Source organism: Amaranthus tricolor, chromosome 2, assembly GCF_026212465.1.
Source record: "Amaranthus tricolor cultivar Red isolate AtriRed21 chromosome 2, ASM2621246v1, whole genome shotgun sequence".
NCBI lineage: Eukaryota > Viridiplantae > Streptophyta > Magnoliopsida > Caryophyllales > Amaranthaceae > Amaranthus > Amaranthus tricolor.
In genome coordinates this window covers 40,818,210-40,841,225 of record NC_080048.1, presented here as the reverse complement: position 1 = coordinate 40,841,225, position 23,016 = coordinate 40,818,210, and the positions used below count along the sequence as shown (strand labels likewise).

The 23,016-nt window shown below is 33.6% G+C and overlaps 3 protein-coding genes across 4 annotated transcripts; 1 reads left to right on the top strand and 2 right to left on the bottom strand.

Annotated features, from left to right (window-relative positions):
* Window positions 1-180: 180 nt before the first annotated feature.
* On the bottom strand, window positions 181-5,896 carry LOC130806134 (uncharacterized). Its single transcript, XM_057671084.1, has 3 exons — window positions 4,173-5,896; window positions 2,612-3,051; window positions 181-2,002 (listed from the first exon to the last, which is right to left on the bottom strand). The coding sequence occupies exons 1-3, from the start codon at window positions 5,661-5,663 to the stop codon at window positions 532-534; spliced, it is 3,402 nt and encodes a 1,133-aa protein (XP_057527067.1). The 5' UTR covers window positions 5,664-5,896; the 3' UTR covers window positions 181-531.
* Window positions 5,897-9,028: 3,132 nt separating this feature from the next.
* On the bottom strand, window positions 9,029-12,731 carry LOC130806731 (NADH dehydrogenase [ubiquinone] 1 beta subcomplex subunit 2-like). The gene is made up of 4 exons (XM_057671925.1): window positions 12,268-12,731; window positions 11,139-11,184; window positions 10,956-11,020; window positions 9,029-9,257 (listed from the first exon to the last, which is right to left on the bottom strand). Exons 1-3 carry the CDS (start codon window positions 12,372-12,374, stop codon window positions 10,967-10,969), a joined length of 207 nt encoding a protein of 68 aa, XP_057527908.1. The 5' UTR covers window positions 12,375-12,731; the 3' UTR covers window positions 9,029-9,257; window positions 10,956-10,966.
* Window positions 12,732-14,557: 1,826 nt separating this feature from the next.
* Window positions 14,558-22,047, top strand: LOC130806565 (transcription initiation factor TFIID subunit 15). 2 transcript variants are annotated; one of them, XM_057671698.1, is made up of 8 exons: window positions 14,558-14,717; window positions 16,636-16,803; window positions 16,928-17,268; window positions 17,374-17,565; window positions 18,210-18,293; window positions 20,420-20,501; window positions 20,582-20,705; window positions 21,541-22,047. In XM_057671698.1, exons 2-8 carry the CDS (start codon window positions 16,684-16,686, stop codon window positions 21,723-21,725), a joined length of 1,128 nt encoding a protein of 375 aa, XP_057527681.1. In that variant the 5' UTR covers window positions 14,558-14,717; window positions 16,636-16,683; the 3' UTR covers window positions 21,726-22,047. The 2 variants fall into 2 exon arrangements, with proteins under 2 accessions (XP_057527681.1, XP_057527679.1); XM_057671696.1 differs by having other exon boundaries at window positions 21,535-22,047.
* Window positions 22,048-23,016: the final 969 nt, after the last annotated feature.

The following is a 23,016-nucleotide window of genomic DNA, read 5'->3' as shown; positions in this document are numbered from 1 at the left end:
GAAATTATCTCATTTACTTTTTCACGCTATCCAATACACTATTATCTCTTACTATACATAATAAAATATTATAAAAATTTAATATTAATAATTTTTGTATTGAGATGAATCAAACAATATCTCACTTGACTATGTTTTAATTTATACATTAAGAATAAAATATAAATTAAGAGTAATAAATGAATAGTATAAAAAGTAAATGGGATATTTTTGCGTAATGGAGGGAGTATATTTTTCAAGTGATACATGAAAAAGTTTTTACATGCTACTCTGCCTAATGCCCAAAAAAATCAATGACAATGCATCAAAATACAAAGATTATATCCCAAATAAGGGATGTGTAATTTGTTGTACAAAATGCACTTATAAGATTGAGCGCAACTTCGAATACTCGAATATGTACATCTTTTATTCCTGATGCAAAAAGAATACCTTCCCAACTTAAAAACAATCTGGGAAACGATTGTGAACCGAACCAAAGGCAATCAAAAGAGACAGAAAAAATCCCATCTATACGGAACCTAATCTTATTTACGAAGTAAAAAGAGCTTCCAAATAATCGTCGATGTAAGCTAAGCAAGGCCAGTGATCAGTTCTAATTCGAACCAGTGTGGTAACATCGGAAACTTCCATCCGAAAGAGGAGATGATACCTCGGTGGTAGGAATATTAACACAAGAAAGCATCCCATGTTTGTCTTACCCATGTTAATCTTAGTGTCTTTGTCGTTTTCATATTCGGAGTACGTTAGATACAATGGACCTCTATCGGAATTCACAACTGAGTTATTCTCATCGGAATCTGACAACATATCTATCCACGCAACGTCTTTGATAAACCCACCATCCTTCACGGCCTCGACAAGAGGTCCACCGATCACACTGACAACGAATGGGGCCAAGTATCGTTCAACAACACGAATTACAAAAGTTGAAGGAACTTCGAGGAGCTTGACTGATTGTGTTCCGTGGATTGCTGCAAACACCTTCCCGCCTTTTAGTGGAAAGGTCTCTCTTCCTGCGTTGGTCGAGGCACCACACACTTCCCACAAAGAATCAAAAAGGGTCGAATAATATTCGGGCAACTCACCATGCAAGATCTCGGATGGGGCATTAGCCTTAAGGAACATGTCTTCTATGCCAATCGAAACTCCGTGAAGCTTCCCGTGTATAATCTGCCCGTTTTCTGCATTTGCATCAATGGAAACATCTAAAAGACCAGGCACAGGCTCCCGTGGTTCTAACTCAATGGTAACGGGTGACCCAGAGACTAACTTTTCACTGGAAGACGTTCCCACAGGGACAATCTCTAAAGATTCTTTGTTCGGTAGAGTCTCAGATGTCGATTCGCCAAGAATAAATGGGATATGATAGTATGGTATAGAACCGTATGGAGCGGAGGATGAGAATTTGAGAACTATTCCATACATTGCAGGACGAGCATCTAACTCATTAACACCACCCTCTGACGAACTTGTACCCCATATGCGGTTAAATGGTTCAGAAATGAACCGCAAAGAACATGGTATTCTAATCTTAATCCCCGACATATGCCTAAAATCAGGGATACAAGAAAAATGCTTTCTTAGTATGTCTACGATCCCCGAAATTTTCGAATCCATAACTCGTAGGGGCTCTTGAGGCTGATCTATTCTGTTACTATCGGAGACAAGCTCGGTACTTTTATCACCACTTGGACCTTCGCCATTCACTTGCGCATCACATTCCTTTATGCCATCTACATAAGCATTAACGTCAACATCATAATCTAAAGCTGGCAAAGCCAATGACCAAGATTGCTTTATGCGCAGTGGTATCACCCGGTCAAGATGGATGTAAGATGAAATACTTCTGGATTTCTGAAGATCTTCGGAAAACCGAGGAGAGTGAACATGGAAGAAACTAGCATGAGGAGATGGTGAAATGCCAACTAATTGATCCCCAAGGTTCAGCATATGCTTGAGTTTCTTCCCGGGTATGCATATCAACATCCGTAAGTAAATCCTAAAAAACACGAAAGGAGAAAAATATTCAGAGGTGAACGAGCAAATTGAAATGATTTTAAACACAACTTAAAAGGCAAAGCCACTGTTGTAGCTATTATACAATAAACAAATTTATTGAAATATATTCGATTAAGTAATGCACATAGAACTGAAAATCGAAAAAACAAAAAACTTATAAAACCCATAAAAGAGGAGATGCAACATCTCTCATGAAACATGCCTAAAGAAAATGACATACTATATCGTATCATGGTGTAAAAACAAGGTTGCACATCTCATCGGCCGTGCTATAAAGGTTTTCAAAATAACCGCATTGTAAAGGTGTAAAAAAAACCGCATTTAAGACTGTATCAAGGGATATCTTATGGTTTCGAGTTTCGACCTATATTTAGGCGTTACACTAACCGCATTACTTCTGTTACCGCATTACCGTTTCGTTATCGCGACTATTACCGCATTTTTACACTATACATTGTTTTGAATGTATTATAAAGTACTCCAGCAGAAAAATAAGAATTTAGAGTCATGTCATTCAATATAATGCTAAAACAATACAAATACTAATGGTGTGGGGATGATAAATTTAAACAGCAGGTCATTTCAGTACCTTGCATTATCACGAACTTCCAGATCAGGAAAATGAAGAGAAATAAATGAAAGAAGACGAGAGAGTCCCATGAACAAACGAGAGCTGTGGTGGTGCAAAAGCAGTGTTCGGCAAATGCCAAGAATTTTGCTTCCCTGGGACCACGACTTTAATCCAGTATCTGGACCATGCTTCTCAACTAGGAAGATTGAGAACTTAATAAGCAACTCTAGCAGTCTTTGAGGAGGTACAATATCATTTTTCCCGATTCTATCAAATATAAGGAAATAAGATGACAATCTATAGTTCATGACAACTTTAGAAAGTAAATGCTCGTCAATAGTTTGAAGTAGCTTTTGCCCCAAACAGCAGTGGTTTTGACAGCTCAATAATCGATCAATTAAGGCAACAACCAAAGGTACCAACTTCCGGTAGTCCAATAGCAAGGTCACAACCATCGTCTGCAACGTATCATGCAAAGACAGCATAGTAAATTCAGTGCATTTCTTCTACAAAAGGTACAACCAAGATAAAATGTAGAGATGCTAACAGAATCAACAAAGTGAAACAAAAAGTTTTTAGTGGTCATCATGTTTTGAATATATGAAACATTACTGTAAACAGATAATACACAAAGAAAAAGAAAAATGGCAGGACATGGAAAAGTTGGAGAGAGAAATCATAAGCAAGCGCAGGGGTTAAGGGAGTAACATTGAAATTGAGAAAGTTCAGTTGTACGTTGGTGGAAAATGTGGTGGGGGAAATTTAAAATGAAGTGAAAGAAGGAGAATGGAAATTTGGGCATGAGAGATTCAAATCTCCTAATAGCCACCAAATCAACTAAGCAGACATATCCACATTCGATTCCCTCAACTATCAACAAGAAAGCCGCAAAAATATACATATGCAACTGAGCATCAGAAGATTATGGCACAGAGTTCTAGGCGCACAAATGTGCTACTAGCAAATTGATACTTCATTTTCACACCACTTTGAGAGCACATGAAACTCCATATCTCCAACTTTCCTCATTAATGCACCCACACACCCAACAATGCAGCACCTGAATCCATCTTTTCTTCCTCAAGCTAGCATACCCTCACATTTTTTTGTCCCCAATTCCCAATTTCACAAACACTTGATACAGAAAAATATCCTAATTGTTTGTCCTCTCACAAGTCCACAACCTTGCGATAAAAACTTGATGAGATTCAAACATCTTCTATCATAAGTGATTATAGAGTTGTTAAAAAGCTATCTTCTTGCAAGAGATACATGTAGGTGAAGATGTCCAAATTAATATGACATGTACATTCAATACAGCAAAAATAACATCCAAAGGCACAAGCATCTAGGCATAGGAATATAAAAAAAATTCACATCCTAACAAGTACAAGCAAACCATGCACATTTATTATTTGGATAGAAAGCCCCTCTGCTTAGAGTAAAACAAGCACCATTATTGCTTTGAATCATAAACACATTTTTAATGCTAAAAGCACGGATTATTTGAAGAAAAGTGAATGATGAATGGTCAGCTACAAAATAATGAAGATTCGATGGTACTTAAATAAGCCCGTACCTCTATTGAACGGAAGATTGCAGATTCCATGATAGCTTTGCTGGAAGATGGATCAGCATCAAAATGAGATGATGAACCAATCAAAAATTTATGAAAACTCCTAAAAGCAACAGCTGTCTCCATGCTCCAAGGAGGCAACCATTTAAAACCATCTACACTTATAAGACCGTCCTTGAAGTAATTCACCACAATCTTCCCGGTAAACCCATCCTTGCTCACATCATCGATTATAACAGAGCAAAATGCAAGCAAATCGAGCTTCAATGACTTTAAAGCAAGTGCATCGTACACATTCGGGTAAAAGCTTGAACCAATCTCAACAATTAACCTCCTTTTCTCAAAATCATTACTAGAAACCAACACAACAAAACCCAACAACCAATGAAGAACCAGCAACCGGAACACCAACGGCTGCTGTCCTTCCTTTGAAATAAACATCAAACGCTTAACAATATCACCTTCCTGCCCATCAAACGAATCCAAAAACCGCCTCCAAAGCACCAAAACAACATGCCAAAGCAAAGGATCAAAGTTATAAAGCAACCCAGAGAACTGAACTTTCAACAAAGAGCTTTGAAGTTCTAACCCAATTGCCAATGGCATCAGCATTGACATAAACTCCAACATCCCACACGGAGTCAAAACTCGAGGCCACTCCAACAAAAACGCCATCACCCGCTTCAACTCCTTCAAACTCGTCCCTGATAATTCGACCCCAAGTCGCACACTATCCTCTTCTCCCCAATTTTCACCGCCACCATTATCATCATCATCAGTAATCACCCAATTCGGAACATTAAAAGGTACTAAAGGAACAGCAGTACTAAAAACAGAAACAACATTCAATTTACAAACTACAATATTATGAATTACCTCCAAAAGCAAAAGAATATAGCTTTGAGAAGCATGAGTTCGTTCATTCTGACAAAGTCCCCATAAATGTCCAACAATTTCCGCTAATAAACAAGGAAATTCTCTCTCCAATTCCCTTAAACACTCACAAGCAACAGCTCTACATTGCCGATCGACTCCATGATTAGGCCGATTAATAATAGTCAATAAAATCGCAACCAAATTCTCAATCTGAGACTTATAAACCCTAACCCTAACCCTAACCCTAATCGACAAAATTGTCATCAAAATCGAAGTAACAGCAACAAGAATCTGCTCTTTTAACGACAAAGTAATCGAAACCCCGTCAATTGGGGTTTGAATCACAATTTTTAGGGTTTCAATTAATTTAGATAAAACTTCTTCATTTCCATCGAAATTAAAAATTTGATCAGCGAATTCGTCAAGAAAAGTTAGTATATGAGATTTCAGTGAAATGGGTAAATCTTTTTTGAGGATAGAAGATATAGCAAGGTCGAGGATAGAGTTTGAAGATGTCCAAGTTTGGATTCGATGAGAATTACCTTGCTGAAAGTCGTCGATTAAGGACTCCCATTCTTGAATCGTAAAATGGGTTTTCTTCGAAGGGAGTTTCTCCATTGTTGGGTGTGTGAATGAAGGTTTTAATGGATGGTTATGGAGGTAAATCCGCCATGAAAGTGGTGGTTAAAGCTTGAAATGTGTAAAAGAGTAGGGTGATGATTGGGATTTAGATGTGGAGTAGAAGAGGATAAAGATTATCCATCTACACCATTATCTAGAGTGAATTGAACCAATTTACCACCCACATGACCACATTCATATATGAGAATGGTCATTGACCCTATAGAGTTCTACACTATAGGGATGTCTAAAAAAAATTGACTAAAATGGGCTTATTTTATGATTCGTATGGTGATTTTATTGACGGGTCAAAATATAAAAAATATAAGAGAAAATTATAATAAACTACCTATTTTATACCCCTCTTTGCAAAAAATTACCTTATCTAAAATTTTTTGCAAAAAACTACCTTATATAATACATTTCTTTGCAAAAGACTACCTTATAACGGTTTTTAGCATTTGACCGTTAAAATTAACCGTTGACTATCACGTGACCTTAAAAAATTAATAAAAAAAAAAAAATAATAATAATAATAATAATAATAATAATAATAATAAAATAAAAATAAAAATAATAATAATAAAAATAATAATAATAATAATAATAATAATAATAATAATAATAAAAAGTAAAAATAAAAAAAATAAATAATGATAATAAAAATATAAAAATTAAAAAAATAAATTTTTTTTCAAAATTTTTTTTTATAAATTATTATTATTATTATTATTATAATTATTATTATTATTTTTATTTTTGTTTTTATTTTTATTTTTATTTTTATTATTATTATTATTTTTTTTTTTTTAAATTTTTTTTTTTATTATTATTATTTTTTTTTCAATTATTATTATTATTATTATTATTTTTTTTTATTTTTTTAAATTTTTTTTTTTAAGGTCACGTGACTATCACGTGATAGTCAACGGTTAATTTTAACGGTCAAATGCTAAAAACCGTTATAAGGTAGTCTATTGCAAAGAAATGTATTATATAAGGTAGTTTTTTGCAAAAAATTTTAGATAAGGTAGTTTTTTGCAAAGAGGGGTATAGAATAGGTAGTTTATTATAATTTTCTCAAAATATAAATGGATAATGATAATATATTGAAATTTCATGTCTTAAGTTTAATTATGAGTATGTTTTTATGATTTTGATGAATTGATATGTTTTGAGGGACTTAACCTTACCAAATTGAAACAAGATTTTGAATCTCACACATTTGGATTTATAACCAAATTTAACCAATTGAACTATAGCCTACAATCAATTTTCAATTACTTGTATTTTCACTAAGCAAAAAGCGCAAATATCTAGTCTTTATGGTACAGTTTAATAACCACGACTCAAAGTGTTAGTCTAATTTAATTCAAATTAAACTTAAACATAACATATAATCCAAAGAGATAATAAAATACGAACTATAGTATATCTAGGCTATAGGCTCGTTAAAGTTAACAAGTTTAATTTTGAAACTAAATCTATATTTTTAAGATTTTTATGGGTTTTATAATTTATTAAACTTTTAAAAATAATACTCCCTCCTATTCAGCTTATGTGTCCCATTTCCTTTTATAGTCAAGTCACCTTAATTGTCCCATTTCTATTTTTAGTATGGGTTTTTGACTTTTATGCTCTTAGTAGTTTTATCCTATTTTTAATTATACCCTTCATTACCCATACTAATTTTCCTCCCTTACATTAAAAAATCCATAATATCACTCTCTTTCCTATCCTTAGGGTCCCACTTTTGACTCTCCTTAAAATCCGTGAAAAGTCAAATGGGACTCCTAAGGTGAATAGGAGGGAGTATGATTTAAATCTAAGTCTGATAAGACTCAAGTCACTTAACCTAAACACTATATATAATCATATTTACTCGTCTCTCTCTTTAAGACTTTTATCTCTTCTAATTAAATTAAAAATAAATTTTTACCTCAAAATAAGCATAAAATGTTAGATGAAGTGTAAATCAATCACCTCATGTACCACACGATTCCTATGTTAGGTCAATTTCATGAAACTAGCTAAATTGGACTTATCCAAGCTTTAACAATTGCTTTTTTTTCAATAAATTAAACTTTTTTAGACAAAATAAATTTACTTTTACTAAACATTGCTTCACATTTTTAGATGAATAAGATAGATAGTCTTATGAACATTTATCAAGAAATCCACCTATAATATAGTACTTCACATGTTAAGAACTTTTTTACAATATAGCTCATATTTAACATGTTTGTGAAAATTATTAAATTTGCAAATGTAGCCAAGGAAATATTGTCCTAACATCATAATAAAAATTCACAAGAGAAGTATCTTTTCATGAACACCAATTTAACACGATCATTAACATTTTTACCATTCTCCTAATTGAGTTTAATCTGATAAAACATGTTTTAGCAGATAATCGTCATTTTCTACTTTTGTATTTTAATTATTTCTCTACCTTATACCTTTCAATCCTTCCATCTCGTTAGATTATCCTTTCCTTCTTGCTGTCATGAGAACCACTACGATTTCCTATGCATTTTTATTACAAGATAGACTAAAGAAAGGAAAAGACTAGATAAGAATCGAACTTATGACCTTTTGTATAAGTGATATTTACTCTTCAACTAAAATAAAACCCAATTCTCCCACGCCTTCAAATGCTCTTATATTAAGGTTTACAGAAAGTACTTTACAAAGAATAGTCCAAAATAGAAGATTTAACTCTAGTGGTTTTCATTTCATGCTTAGAAACGGTTCAATTTTAAGTATGAAGACTATGCATGTCTTCAACCACAATAAATAGAAGCATCTCCTTTGACCCAAGGAAACTTCATCCAAATTCACAATTGCTACGCATCAGGTCAAACTTAGGCATGGAGACGGAGGAGCGTGAGCAAACCTCTCCTTTCATACTCATACTCATTGAAAATTTTCATTTTTATCATCTACTCGCCACTAGTTACCACCAGACATCTTTCCACGTGTGTAGATCTCTTCATACTTGCATCTACGATCATTCATGATCATTAAGAAACTAAAACATTCAAATACAATGAAGTTTGAAAGTTAACCAACAATTTCGAGCTGAATCAAACATTCACAAACTAAATTAATGACTGCTCAAGCTGTTATGCTCGCTAGGTATCACAATGCGGGTTTAGCTTAGCTCATTGTTTCAAACACTAACCATTCTGCCTAACATCAAACAATATCCTTCCCTCTCGGCAACACGCCCTCACTTCACTTTCCCTTCCCACCTCTCTACCATTGCTTTACAGTTTCCCACATATCGTATGCATAGAAGAAAACGAGACAACTACTTCATGAGCCAGTAAGTACTCTTATTGGCTTGGAAGATGATAAGATGACCCATAAAGAACAAGCAACATTATTAGGTGAAGACAATGTTTGGCCTTCATTGTAATTATAACATAAACAACAGAAGGGCAACATTTAGTACCAGCGGCAACACCAGAATTTGACATCGTAATTGAAAATCGAATTGTTAGACATAAAAATTCAAGTGTCTGATATTACATTCATGATCAGATCATACAGCATATCTTTTTACCATCCAGCTGCATAATTAGCTGCCTGAAACCAAATAATGTAAGGTTGAGATTCCTTTCATCTAAGACAGATACAAAAAAGGGCAAAAAGTTCCGAGATTAGATACTTAAATAGCTTGTAAAACATGGTAACAAGCAGAGTTCACTATTTAGCATAACGAATCACACAGTTACCCCAACTGAAAATAATCGATCAATTAATAGTCCAAATAATTGTGTCCGGTCACTAGAATAGAATAAAAGTATGAGGTGGAGGGAGCGGACATTCGAATATTTGTCTTAGTAAGGTGGAATGTGGAAAGCATGAAGGATCTATAACTAACAAAATGGTGTCTAAGACCATTACGAATGGTGGTTAAAAAACCACCAGAATTCACAATTCATACTTTTTTTGACCACCTCATGATTGAAAAAACCATCCCTATTTCACTCATGATAAAAAAATCACCACAATTCACTTTCTTTTACATAGTTTCATTACAACCCACTTTAATTCTCTCTTTTATTTCTCTCTCCTACTCAACACATATTACTTTTCTATTTTCTGTATTAAATAAGTGATTTTTATTCTACGAAAAAATAGGGCAATATGGGTCCCTATTCACAGAGAAGAAAAATATATGGATTTTAGTATAATTATTATTATTCGTGTATTGTATTTAATAAATCAGAATTTAATTAGATATTTCATGGGAATTTCCTAAAATAGGAGAAAGGAAGTCTTGCTAACATGTGGGGGCCTATGATCTGTGTTAATGTATGATCAAAAAACCATCTAACGGTTTTCTTGTTAAATGACCAGCCCATGATACTTTTTGTTCACCATTGGCAAGGATGGTTTTTTTGTTACCAAACTATGTTTTTCATATTTGGAAGAAAAATATCACGAATGGCATTGCTCTAAAAGAAAAAATAATTTTGTTCAATAACACCTACAAATTCTCTTAAGAAAAAAAACCCTCTGAATCCCCCTACATAACACCTTCAAATTCACATCTGAACAAAGCAACTTTTAGAATCTCAATCTTCACTCTATATATCATCAAACTACATTTTCTGCATAAACACCGGAAGACCTAAAGTAGTAGCATACTAATCCGATCTCTAAATCAGCTAATACTAGAGAATTAATACAAAAAATTTATTTTCTAAAGACTGCAAATGACTATAGGGAGCTAAATGTTAAAAACTAGATGGCAGCAAAGAGGCTGAACGGAAGAAAACAAGTACCAAATTCAATACATGCATATTCTCCGTTATCCAGGTAACATAGTGATGGATAGACAAGAATCAGAAGATAAAAAGTGCGCATCATAAACTGATTCAATCTTCAAAAGAAAAAGAAAAAATCCATTTTAGACCTATGTGTACCCAAGGCTATTTTTTGCTCAACACCAGTTTGGAAGTTTTCAAAAACAATGTCAAAACCTTAATCCCAAGAGTATGTAGAAATTTAGAAGCCTTCAACCGAGCAAAAATTAACCTTTGGTGTACCACATAGCTATTACAAATCAAACCCATATTCTCATGAAAATTTTGTGAGCCTACTTTTCTAATTAAAGAGATATTTAAGGTACAAATTAGTTGCAAACTTGTAATGGATCACTTGTTCCCTATCATGCTACTTTTGATCATCAATTAGTAATACTTCTAATCAAAGTATAGAATCATGCAAGTTAACCACATCAAGTTACCAACTCAAATCATAAGGTATGAGGAATACCAGATGTCTGTCTAATGCCCATCATGTCCATGATCATCATGCCCATCCCAAGGATGCCTCAAACCCTAAATTAAGTGTACAAGTTCATTAGTGAAATGGTGAGTGAAGAAAAGCTTTCCACAGCACCTAAAAGATGGAGAGACGATTCCAATTCTATAATCAAAAGATTAGAATGAAGCTCACCAATACAACTGGACCGTCTTGTTTAGCTCTGTAAAGAACCCAGAACCTAGGAAATTCAATATTGGCTTATTAGAGACATTTCATTACATGTTTTGGTTCATAATTTTCAGCCAAATATTCAAACATCACTCAAACATACACCAAAAAATTTATAAGTAACTTATGATACCTCATCGACCATCTCTTGAATGCTAAACACGACAATTAAGTATCATGTCAGCAACATGCATCACCCAGTAGAATCAGGCATAATCTAGATTAAAGTAAGTTCATAAACATGGCTTCAATGAGAAATTATACAGCCAGGTACAATAAGTTTCTACGCACAAGTGATTCTCACATGAAATGGAACAACCCAGACATAGCTATCCTCAAATCCTTATTAATGGTGATGTAATTGTGACACTGGTCTTATAAAGTCAACTTTTACACAACCTCAACCAAGTATTGTCATAAATTTTGATTCACAAAACCATAGAAAGCAACAATACCCAAGTGTAGAAAAATTGAGTTAACAGAGTGAATATCAGCCAGACACTTGCATAACCATCACAGTCCCTTCATTTCAATGATTAATTCAACAGCTTCATGCACAAACCCGGTAAGAAAAAGTATCTTAACAAATTAATTTCAACATCTTATCAACCTACCTCTTCCAATCACTTAGTAAGAGCAATCAAAGTTCTCAAATTACATGCAAAACCAACATCTACATAATTACAGCTTCAATCTTCTCTGACTACAAATATCTCGGAAATCAAACCCTAATTATTCCATCGTCAAAACCCAATCGATTCATAAATTCTAAAAGAAAAGTAGACATAAACAGATATAATTCTTCACATGGATTAGAATTTTGGCAGAAATTAAAATCGGATACCAGATCGACATCTACTTAATTACAGTTCCAACCTTCCCAGACTACAAAGATATCAAAAATCATAATCCTAATTAAGTTCACCATTAAAACTCGATCAGTACTCACAAATCCTAAAATCAACCAGTTCTAAAAAACCACCATTACCGAGTAAAATAAGAAATAAACAAATAAAAATTCTTCACATTAATTAGGGTTTTGACGAAGATGAAAATTGGATCAACAGATTCAAAAAAGAAGAAAAAAAATTACCACATAAGAGCACACATTCCCTTTCCCGTGACGGAATGCCATCGTTTAGGAGTGTGAATAGTCATTCCCTTGTAAGTTGTTCCATGACCGCCATGCCCACCTGCCATTTTTTCCTCTTCAAGTTTTTTTTCCCTTTTGTTTCTCCCTGATTCGGAGTAAAAATGCTGAATTATGGATACACAAGGCGGGTAATATTGGATCCGTTTCTTAGCTGGATCGGTTTACAATTTTGTATGTAGTAGATCTATCTAGTGTCTGATTTCAGGTCGGGTTATTTTCAAATCGTTTTTTCCTTGTAAAATTAGTGTTGAGTATGCCTTTGAGTCGATGGATCGACTCATGGGTGAGCATGGTTATCAAGTATTTTGATTATGCATGAGGTTTGGTTTTGAAAGTCAAAAGGGACATTTGAGCATATGAGAAGTATGTTAGAGCTTTGAAGAGGAGGGATAAGTCGATTCGCCCTTCCTTGTGCATGCCATATCCCAAAGTCGAGTCAACTTTTAATAACTGTAAGTTCATTTAAGGCATGTTAGAAAGTCGAGTCGGTTTCAGATTATCCTAAAAACATACTCGATTTGAGCATTTTGAGAACAATATGCGTTGCTTTTTTTGTTTTCTTTAGCCTCTTTTGAGGTGTGGTGTGTAAACACCATCCAAAATACTTCCAACTTAAATTAATTTAATTCCAACTAATCCATCTCAGTTATAATTCTAATCCTCCAGCCTAAACATTTAGTTGTATTTTTCAACTCTGCAAACTTCTATTTTAAAACCCGAATTGAAGGTCTTCGATAACTTTGTTTTCATCAATTAACAAACACACTAGGGCATGGCGAACATAACTCAAATTGGGTAAATCTCGATAATCTTTAGCGTTATTGATTGTAGTGATTTAAATGTTCTTATAGTTTGTACTTTTATAAAAGGGCAGTTCTGGAACCAACTAATGAGATTGTTGATGATGTCAACGAGTATGTATTGTCCCTAGAAAAGTTTTATTTAGGTTATAATTCAATAAGCAAATGTTAACTATAGATGATGCATTTTCAATTCAGTTCCAAAACTCAATACGTGTATTTGCAGTTTCAGACCATAGATTGGTGTTAAATGTTGGTGTTCCAATAATGTTGAAAGATATATGAATCAAGCATCGTGATTATGCACCGTACATGCTTATTGATGAATCATATAGGTGAAAAAGGTTATATAAGCAATTGATATATGACGCATATCCATGTATAACATTGGTTATAAGGTATTTATTTCAAGAATTACTCTAAACCTATGGTTGTACGGAGAATGTTGTTTATAAAAAGGTATTTCAAAACCTCTAAACCGTTATTTATAAAAATAAACATCTTTATATATATATATATATATATATATATATATATATATATATTATTTAAATTAATTGTTATTCGTTAGAAAAATATGTATGTCTACATACATGAATATTCACATATATTTATATACTATCCAACTATCACTTTATTATTAGTTCATAAATCACATTTTATATTAAAAATTAATTTTTAAAACATAAATTTTATACTTATATTGTCATCGCTTAAAAATCATATTATTATTATTATTATTATTATTATTATTATTATTATTATTAATTTGTATTAAAAAATACGTGCTTTGCACGAGTTTCCTTATTAGTGTTTTAATATTGAAAAATATATTTAATTATGAAAGGTTCTTCTATATCTAACAATGACAATTTTGAGTTAAATTTGAAGAAAAGTATTTTTAGAGCAAATTCTCCAGCAAATCTTGTATGAGACCGTTTCATGGTGAAATGGGCCCATACGTTCAGTCTATTATATTTATAAAAAAAATAACTTAACACTAAATCTAAACTGTTTTTTTAGTAAATTATAATTAGATCAGTCCATATTAAGCCCTACCACGGTGAAATAGTTTTAGTAAAAACTTTATCATATACAATCATAATTAATTGGAACTCCCTCATATTCACCACAAATGTCATATCCATTTTTTTGGGTATTATTTATTTCTTACTCTTAATTTTGTATTTTATTATTAATCTATAAGTACAAAATATAGTCAAGTGGAATCTTGTTTGATTCGTCTCAATGTAAGGATTATTCATATCAACTTTTTATAATTTTTAATTATACATAATTAGAGATTTTAAGTATTGAATAAGTGCATTGAATTGAGTGTAAAAAGCAAATAGACACTTATACTGAATAGGAGGTAGTATTTATTAAAATCATAAGTAGCGAATAGATTTTTCCGAAATTGTTGAGTGATCGATCCTCTGAGATTGTAAAACCTTTGTGTTAATAATTTGGGAATAAATTTGAAAAATAAAATTCGAGTATTTGACATATTTCATATTTAGACGGCGACCAAAAGTCTCGAAACTGCTCACATATTTCTGTTCCTTCGTCACTTCCTCCCATTTGCCTCAGGTAATTATTTTTCTCAATTTTGTTTGGATCTAAATTCAAATATTTTTATCCTCAATTATTTTTTACGCATTAGTATCTCTATTGGTTAGACTTTTCGAGTTCCGTTGAATTATAATTGTTTTATTATTGAATTTGCTTTGATACATTCAAATTAATTAGGGTTTAATATATTGAGTGAGATTGATTACAGTTCAATTCATTTTAGAGTTGAATTAGGGTTTATGAAGATTGTAATAAGCTGATATATTTTGATCGAAGAAGCTGAGTTCATTTTGAAGATGCTTTTGAGAATTGATAATCTTTTCTTTTAAGATAAATATCGAGACCTAGCAAGCTTCATGAAATCTGTGTTGATATGATTGTTTCGTATTTCTGGGGCTTTGTTGAATTTTGATTGATTTACAGATTAAATAAAGCTCCTTTTTTTTGGGATGTAGCTTTAACATATATGCTTAGAAGTTTCAAGAAATTGATAATATTACTCTACTTCAGCGAATTTGCTACATTTTGGCAAATTCACTTTTTCAAGGGAATGATAAGTTTGCTGGGATTTGTTGGGAAAATAATACAAAATATTAAATTATGTGGACCATATTATAAGAGAGAAAAAAAAATGGGTGGACGACAATTTTTATATAAAAAGGAAATGTCTCAAAATCATTGAGATATCTAAATCTAAAATTATTAAATGTAATAATTGAGGGAGATGCAGACTCATGCAGGGAGTATATATGATGTTAGATTGTTATAGTTTTATGAAAGGAATGCTCTTATAGGCACATTATCCATCCTGTTGATATGCAACATTGGTTCTTGTTTCATTGGGCAAGAATTACATCAAATGTGATGTTCTCAATGGTAGAGTGTACTCATAGGAATCAAGCTATGTTAAATTGTCAACATTGATGCAATTGTTGATAAGTTCCAGAATAGGAGAACACTTGTAGTTATGGACGTATGGTGTCAAATTGAGGTCGCATCACAAAGGGATCTTGGTTCACGGAGCCAGTATTTTCTGATGTGATGCAAGACTTTTTGATTCCTTAAAGATTTTCGGCGATCTTAGCTTAAAAAATTGCATCCAGAAGCAAGGTGCACTTGTGCGCTTCTAGAACATAAGGTGAGGCAATTGCTTGAGGTGCAGAGCAGAGGCACTATATTTTTATGGCGTTTGATGCACAACCAATTATCAATTTTTTTGAATTATTTAAGGAAGGAACTAGGTATGAGTGTATTTTTTTTTTAAATATTAAGGTGACAATGTTTTTGGTGATCACCTCAAAATCGGCCACATACCATCTTATAAAGTTCTATGTGTATTAAAATTGTTTTATCTTCTAGATCCTTAATATTTTAGACCAAGGTGATGTATCTTAAGATAATAAACACTATCTTCGTTCTGAAATAATTGCAACTTAGGTTTGTGAACTTGAATAATAGGATAGTGGAATAGCTTTGAAAAGAGAGATTAGTTGGGAAAATGCAAATATCTAGTGGAACCAATAAAAAAGGATAAAATCTAGTGTTGGATAACTTAAATAAGCTTAGCTCATGGTGCAAAAATAAAATTTTGGTCGTGGTTGTGAAACGGATATTGCGGTCAATAGGATGATTTGCAGTCAATACGACCTATATTCCGGTCGCACTAAACTCAAACATTTACAATACGGTTGCAATACAGTGATGGGGCCTTATTTTTGAACTATGAGTTAGCCATAGGGTTGAATGGTGAATATTTGTCAAAAATGAAACTTAGCAATTATGTTGGGACATTTATATCAGGTTGGCTGGTAATTATTTGGGACGAAGGGAGTATGTTAAAATCACATCTTAGTTTTGATAATATTAAGTTGGAACTTGGTGAACATTGTTCACCAAAGTCTGCCATTAAAATATTTGAATTTGTTTTATTTTATAGGGTTTGATTCTGGCTGCTTTTGTTGAATTGGGGTGAAACTGAAGCATTATGGCGAGCTACTTAGGCAAATCTGCACCAACTAATGGGTGCATCTATGTTTGTAACCTACCTGAAGGGACTGATATTAACATGATGGCAGAATTCTTTGGCACCATTGGATTGATTAAGGTACGAGCTATTCTTGATTATCACGTGATTTTACACTCTGCATGTTCTTTAGTACTGGATGTGGTTTGTGATTCTTTACCCATTTAACAAATGATACGCTATATCTGGTATTGGTACATCACAGAAAGATAAAAGAACCGGTCAACCAAAGATATGGTTATATCGTGATAAAGTTACCAACGAACCAAAGGGTGATGCCACTATAACTTATGAGGATCCACATGCTGCAGCAGCTGCTGTTGAATGGTTCAACAATAAGGAATTTCACGGGAATATAATTGGCGTTTTCATAGCCGAGTCCAAAAACAAGGATGATACAGTGGATGCAGGTGTACCTGTTGATTTTGGCGGTCGTAATGAAAGTGCTGTGGACTTAAATGGGGGTGGTGGAAGAGGTAGAGGGAGGGGTGATGCTTCTGGAAAAGCATGGCAACAGGATGGTGATTGGATGTGTCCAAATACAAGGTCTGTGATATGAGATTGGTGAGCAGCTCTTTCTTGCTCATGTTATATCCTAGTTTCTGTTTTACTCTAGCACTATCAGGTTTCTCACACATTTGGTTTTAACAGTTGTTCCAATGTCAACTTTGCTTTTCGTGGTGTTTGCAACCGATGTGGAACAGCCAGGCCAGCTGGTATCTCTTCTGGCGCAGGCGGTGGTGGTAGAGGTAGGGGTCGTGGAGCTGCTGATGCTACTGGCCCTGGACGAGCTCCGGCTGGTCCAACTGGACTGTTTGGTCCAAATGATTGGCCCTGCCCCATGTAAGTCTGAATTACATACACTATGACACTTGTTTTTGCATTTAATCTTAGTGTTTGATAATGTGATGCTTGCTGTATTCTGCTTACAAATGCTAATACATTCATAGAATTGACTTCTTATTTTGTTTTACCCTTTGCTTTAAAATTGTGGTCCAGCTGTCTTCAATTTTTTGGATCATTGGAGGCAAATGCGTCATTTGGAGCCTCACTCTGTGATTACTTGACTTCATATAATTTTTTTCCCTTGAGGACCCTTTGACTCTCTTGTTGTCCAATGTGCATAGCCCACTTTGAAGTGGACAATTTATTAGTTTTGTCCCTTCCCCTCCTATATTTACCAGACTGATGCTTCTTTAGTATCCTTCCAAAAAGCATTCCTTTATCGCTTTCTCTTAAGGAAAAAAATGTAAATGCTCATTCTTTTGTTTTTATGATTTGTAAGTAGATAAAATTTTTATGCATGCCATTTATTAGAAGACACTACATATTTTCCACTACATATTTTCCACTAGTTGAAGCTATAACGTGCATACAATTTGTTTGTGGCTCTCTCCCTCTCTTTTCGGAGGGAGGCATATTAGCGACATGCTGCACAATTTTATTGTTCAGTACTTTTCCCTGATGCAACTAGATTGATGTTGTAGGTGTGGTAACATCAACTGGGCAAAACGTAACAAGTGCAATGTTTGCAACACTAATAAACCTGGTCAGAATGAGGGAGGTGTAAGGTATGTTTTCATCAGCGTTATTTTCATGTTATTTGATAAGTCAACCTGATTATGTTTTTACAATAGGTGTTTGCATGACCTTGGTTTCGTTTCAATTAGTTAAAAATTTTTGCATTTGGCCCTTCTACTTAATAGCCTCGTAAGTGTAGACCTCTGCAAGGTGATCAAAATACTTAGTACCTATGGGATAAATATCTAGGATTTATGATATATCTTGTAATCATTTAACTAAAATGTATTAGCTTGTGTGCGTTTGCACTATGGTCAATGGTCATGAAGTTATGATGATTTCACAGAAGAACTAGTTTTTTTGATTTATATACAAATAGCATCAACAACTTAAGCACGGTTCTTCACGCTATCTTACTTGATGACCGTTGGTAGGCTTTGTCTGGGAATTCGGATGATACCTTCCTCTGTGTTGTTAAAGTTGACATTTGATTTGTATTTGCTTTTAAACTGACTTTTTTGTGGAATCTTATCGGAAAATGCGCTGAATTCAATTCTACTAATTTTTTTGTTTTGTACTTGGTTGGACTATGAATCAATCATGGGTTTTACAAGTTGATTAATCATAAATAATCCCTATTTTGTGGGGTATTTTCCTAGAGTAAACCCGGTGACAGGTGACTTGCTATAGCAAATTTTATTTTTTTAAAAAAACGATAAACTAAAATAAAATGTCGAAAAAAAATGTTACAAAAATGTTCAAAAAAAATTTATGATTTATTTTATTATTTAGAATTTTTTATGTAAATTTCAAAAATTTTCACTAATTTTAAATTAATTTCAGTTTTTTTTTTTGGTGAATTACCTATGTAGCAGGTCATCGGGTTAGCCAAGTTTACTCTAGTCAAATACCTCTTAAAGTTGTGTTTATTCATGGTTAATCAATAGGTGGAATCATTGTAGGAAAATCGCGAATAGATTAGATTATTCTAAGTAATTTTTCCTTTTTCTTATGAATGTTGAGATTTGTTTACAAAATAGACTAGCTTTACAGTTTTGTACGCTGGGAGTGCAAAATCATGACTTCACATTGAAATGGTGTATTATTTAGATGATGCAAGCTTTAAGAATAGATTGAGGGATATAAGAAGGTGAAAGTTAGTTTTGTTTGCCTTTTTGTCAAAATAACATAATAGGGTGTTTGTCTCATTTTGAAGGAAACTCATGTGGCTTATGTTTTGTCGAGAGTTTTATTCCTGAAGTGACAATCATTCTATAAAGTTTGTCTAAAAAACCGAGATGATTTTGAGAGGATGAATGTTGGGATTAAAGGTTTGGAATTGTTGTAAAAAGCTAAGTGGTGCACTAAGTTAGTAAAACAATCCATTCTAGACTTGTGCACACCATAAGAAGTTAAGAACACTAGGTGTAAGCTTGTGTATTTGAAGAAAAAGGTAAAAGTCTTCTATTGCACATAGACTTCACCTTTAACATCATTTAGTCCTTCTTAGGGCTACGTATATTATAATCCTTTAAACATTTAATCTAAATACAATGTTTGTGAATATTTTAGAAAAGCAGTATTAATTGCATTATCAACGAGCAATTTAGTCTGCATTGGAGTTGTTGATCTTGTGTGATCTAGTGCTCACTAAAATAGTGTGCACCAACCATAGACTTAGGGAGCATGAGTTAGAAAGTGTGGGTTTGTGGAGTGGAGGGTGGAGAGTGTAGGCTAGTGAAGAGGCATTTGAAAGTGGTGCACAATAAAAATATTGTGCTTTAAGTCTATGTTAGACTTCCTTTTCAGTCTGATTGATTGACACCAATTGTATTTTAAGTCTGATTGAATCAGGTTTATATACATCATCGACTTCAGTTTTCTATTGCATAATTCATAAATGCATATATATGCAGAAAAATTATTATTTTGTTTAGTGTTTGTTCTTTGAGCACTCTCTTTAATCTGATTCCGTATGGTTTCTCATGTACAATATCATTTATTCGCTCTAGTGATGCTAGATTTTCAGTTTTGGCCTTCATAATTTATTTATCATGATGCAGATAGCAGGATTCACATACTCTGTGACTGGTTAATGCCCATGATACTTTAAAATTAGGATTGGGCTAAATGTTCAGGTGAACTTCTGACCATATCCTTGATTGTTGATTACCAGGGGAGGGCGTGCTGGGGGCTATAAGGAACTTGATGAGGAAGAGCTAGAGGAGACAAAGAGGCGTCGACGTGAAGCTGCAGAAGTGAGATATCTAGATTTGATCATCAATGCTTTTTTATGCATCTGATAGATTTAATCCCGAGTAATCATTGGCATTTTTAGGATGATGGGGAGCTGTATGATGAGTTTGGTTATCTCAAGAAGAAATTTCGTGCAAAAACACAGCAAGCTGAGACAGGGAAGCCGCTTTCTGGATCAGGACGTGCAGGGTGGGAAAGAGAACTAGGTAATGCTTTTTAGCACCTTTTGTGTTTTTCATGCAGTTCTTGATTTTTTTTGAATTCTGCTTGATTTGCGTAGCATGTCATCTTTATTGGAAAGAAGTTATCTTACAGATGTTAGCATTTATAATGTAGTAAAACGTCATTAAATTCACAAGTGTTTCTGTGTCGGAGTATTTTTATGCCAGAAAAATTGGATGCATTGGCTTCTATTATGTTTTGCTGGATTGCAAAGTTGAGGTACCAAAAGGTTCTTTTTATTTTGTCGAGTACTTAGTTTAGCTGCTGATATTAGTGTCTTTAGAACTTAAATGCATAGTTTAATTACTAGATCAAACCTAGTTAATAGGAGTGCTGCTTAACTAGGTTTCTACAATGGTATTTGAGTGCTTCACTTCATGTACATTGTTTACACTGTGCTAGAATGAATTATGTCACTTCTGATCAACTTTTAAGGCTAACGCTCACTTGTTGACTCTACTTATTATTACTTTAAATTGACCTAGTGATTAGCGGGTTCTATTCTGATAATATTGAACTCCCTTAGCAACCATGGGATGCTAGTATCGTTCAGAATTCTGTAGATTAAGTCTCTAAAGGGGAATCGAAAGGAAGAGTTGTAATAGCTCCATAAGGCGAGATGCAACAAAAATGGCATAAGTGGAAGAACACCATAATTCCGTTAGTATGTTAGTTGTACAATAGTGGTAAAAGTGAGTGTTGAGGATGCGAATGTGATTGTAATAAATGAGGGATGAAGCGTATGATTTTTTATTTCCTTCAAATCATTATTTAATATTTATTTATGACGTCCATAATTGTGTTTTATTTTAGGTGTAGCTGATAGAGCTCGAGAGCGAAGCAGGGATAGAGGGAGAAGTTATGATGACAGAGAGACGAGGAGTCGAGACCGTGATAGTAGGGATCAACGCCGGAGCAGAAGCAGGGAGAGAGATAGGGGAAGGGAGTATCGAGATAGAGATTACGATTATGACAGAGATCGAAATCGAGATTACAGCAGATAAAGGGATCACTACAGACACCGACAAGATTATTAGTTGATTGTTTATGCTTTAATTTTTAGTTCATGAGCCACACATTTGCTTCTTGAGGTGGCCTACGGCTGGTTTCTTATGCCTTAGCTCGCTATGGGTGAAAATTTTCTTACGACATTTGCTAATTGGCTTGTATGGTATTTAAAATAGTCTCCGTGATGTGCAACCTAAATGGACTTATTTAAATCACATTGTCTTTGATGAGTACGTTAAATCTGTTATCCTTCATGATATCGGGATATCTTTTTGAGTTTTGAGGACCATGTAATCTGTAAGGAAAAATTAAGATCGAGTGTATATGCTATAACTCATTTGTGCTACGTGTTCTTGGATATTTTTGCGAGAACGTGAGGCAATTCATATGGCTTAGACATAATCACCAATTGTTGATACTTGGGAGTTGGGAGGTCTTTAGCAAGTGGAAATAAGAATTTGGAAACTTGAAGGTGAATAATGATAAGAAAATTACATTTAATCAAATGATGAAGAAAATATGGTCATTTTTTTCAATTATGCTCAAAAACAAAACCATTTTACTACACTTTTGTCTTTGCTCCAAGAAGACACAAATAACCAACTTATTTCCTCTTTGATTCTATTCTTGTGGTGGGGTATTGGGGTTGTAGCCTATTGGAGCCCATGAAGCATCATGGTAGCTAGACAAGAGTGGAAAATTTGAAAAAAATAATCAAAAAAATATAAAAAATTCACTTAATAGTCAAATTTTCAAAATATTTTCCAAGATAAGCAGATTTTTTCCGTACCTGTGGCTTGGGGTTGTTCGTTGTTAGTAACAGCGAACAAAGACTGGAGGTCAAAAGAAGTCAGAGTCTATTCGTTGTTACTAACAGCGAACAAACTCGAGCTAAATTCAACAGATCCCCCTTTCTTAGACCCTGTTTGACAAGGTTTTAGCTTTGTTCGCTGTTAGTAACAGTGAACACACACACCCTTTGCCTTTTTTGAACCCTTAGTATTTGTTCGCTGTTATTAAGTGCGAATATGCCAAACATCAGGTGTGAGAAAAAATAATTTCAAAAGTTGGCTATAATGTGAATTTATTATAGTTTTTTATGTATTTATTTTAAATTTTCACAAGATAAAACATATTATTATAATATCAAGTGAATTTCGTCTAAGTGGAGTTTGGGGTCTGATAACTCTTAGTTTAGGTCAATAATAATTAAATCAAAGGTAATCTTTGTTTAGGACACATTAACAACAGTTCTTGTTCTATATCTTCTTCAAATGTTTATTTTCA

Coding starts and splice junctions, on each gene's coding strand:
- LOC130806134 (XM_057671084.1), bottom strand. CDS start 5,663: ATGGAGAAACTCCCTTCGAAGAAAACCCATTTTACGATTCAAGAATGG. Junction 3,052..4,172: donor CAATCTTCCGTTCAATAGAG/GTACGGGCTTAT, acceptor GATACGTTGCAG/ACGATGGTTGTGACCTTGCT. Junction 2,003..2,611: donor GAAGTTCGTGATAATGCAAG/GTACTGAAATGA, acceptor CGTGTTTTTTAG/GATTTACTTACGGATGTTGA.
- LOC130806731 (XM_057671925.1), bottom strand. CDS start 12,374: ATGGCAGGTGGGCATGGCGGTCATGGAACAACTTACAAGGGAATGACT. Junction 11,185..12,267: donor GGAATGTGTGCTCTTATGTG/GTAATTTTTTTT, acceptor TGAATTTCCTAG/GTTCTGGGTTCTTTACAGAG. Junction 11,021..11,138: donor AAGACGGTCCAGTTGTATTG/GTGAGCTTCATT, acceptor CACTTAATTTAG/GGTTTGAGGCATCCTTGGGA.
- LOC130806565 (XM_057671696.1), top strand. CDS start 16,684: ATGGCGAGCTACTTAGGCAAATCTGCACCAACTAATGGGTGCATCTAT. Junction 17,269..17,373: donor TGGATGTGTCCAAATACAAG/GTCTGTGATATG, acceptor TGGTTTTAACAG/TTGTTCCAATGTCAACTTTG. Junction 20,502..20,581: donor GTCGACGTGAAGCTGCAGAA/GTGAGATATCTA, acceptor TGGCATTTTTAG/GATGATGGGGAGCTGTATGA.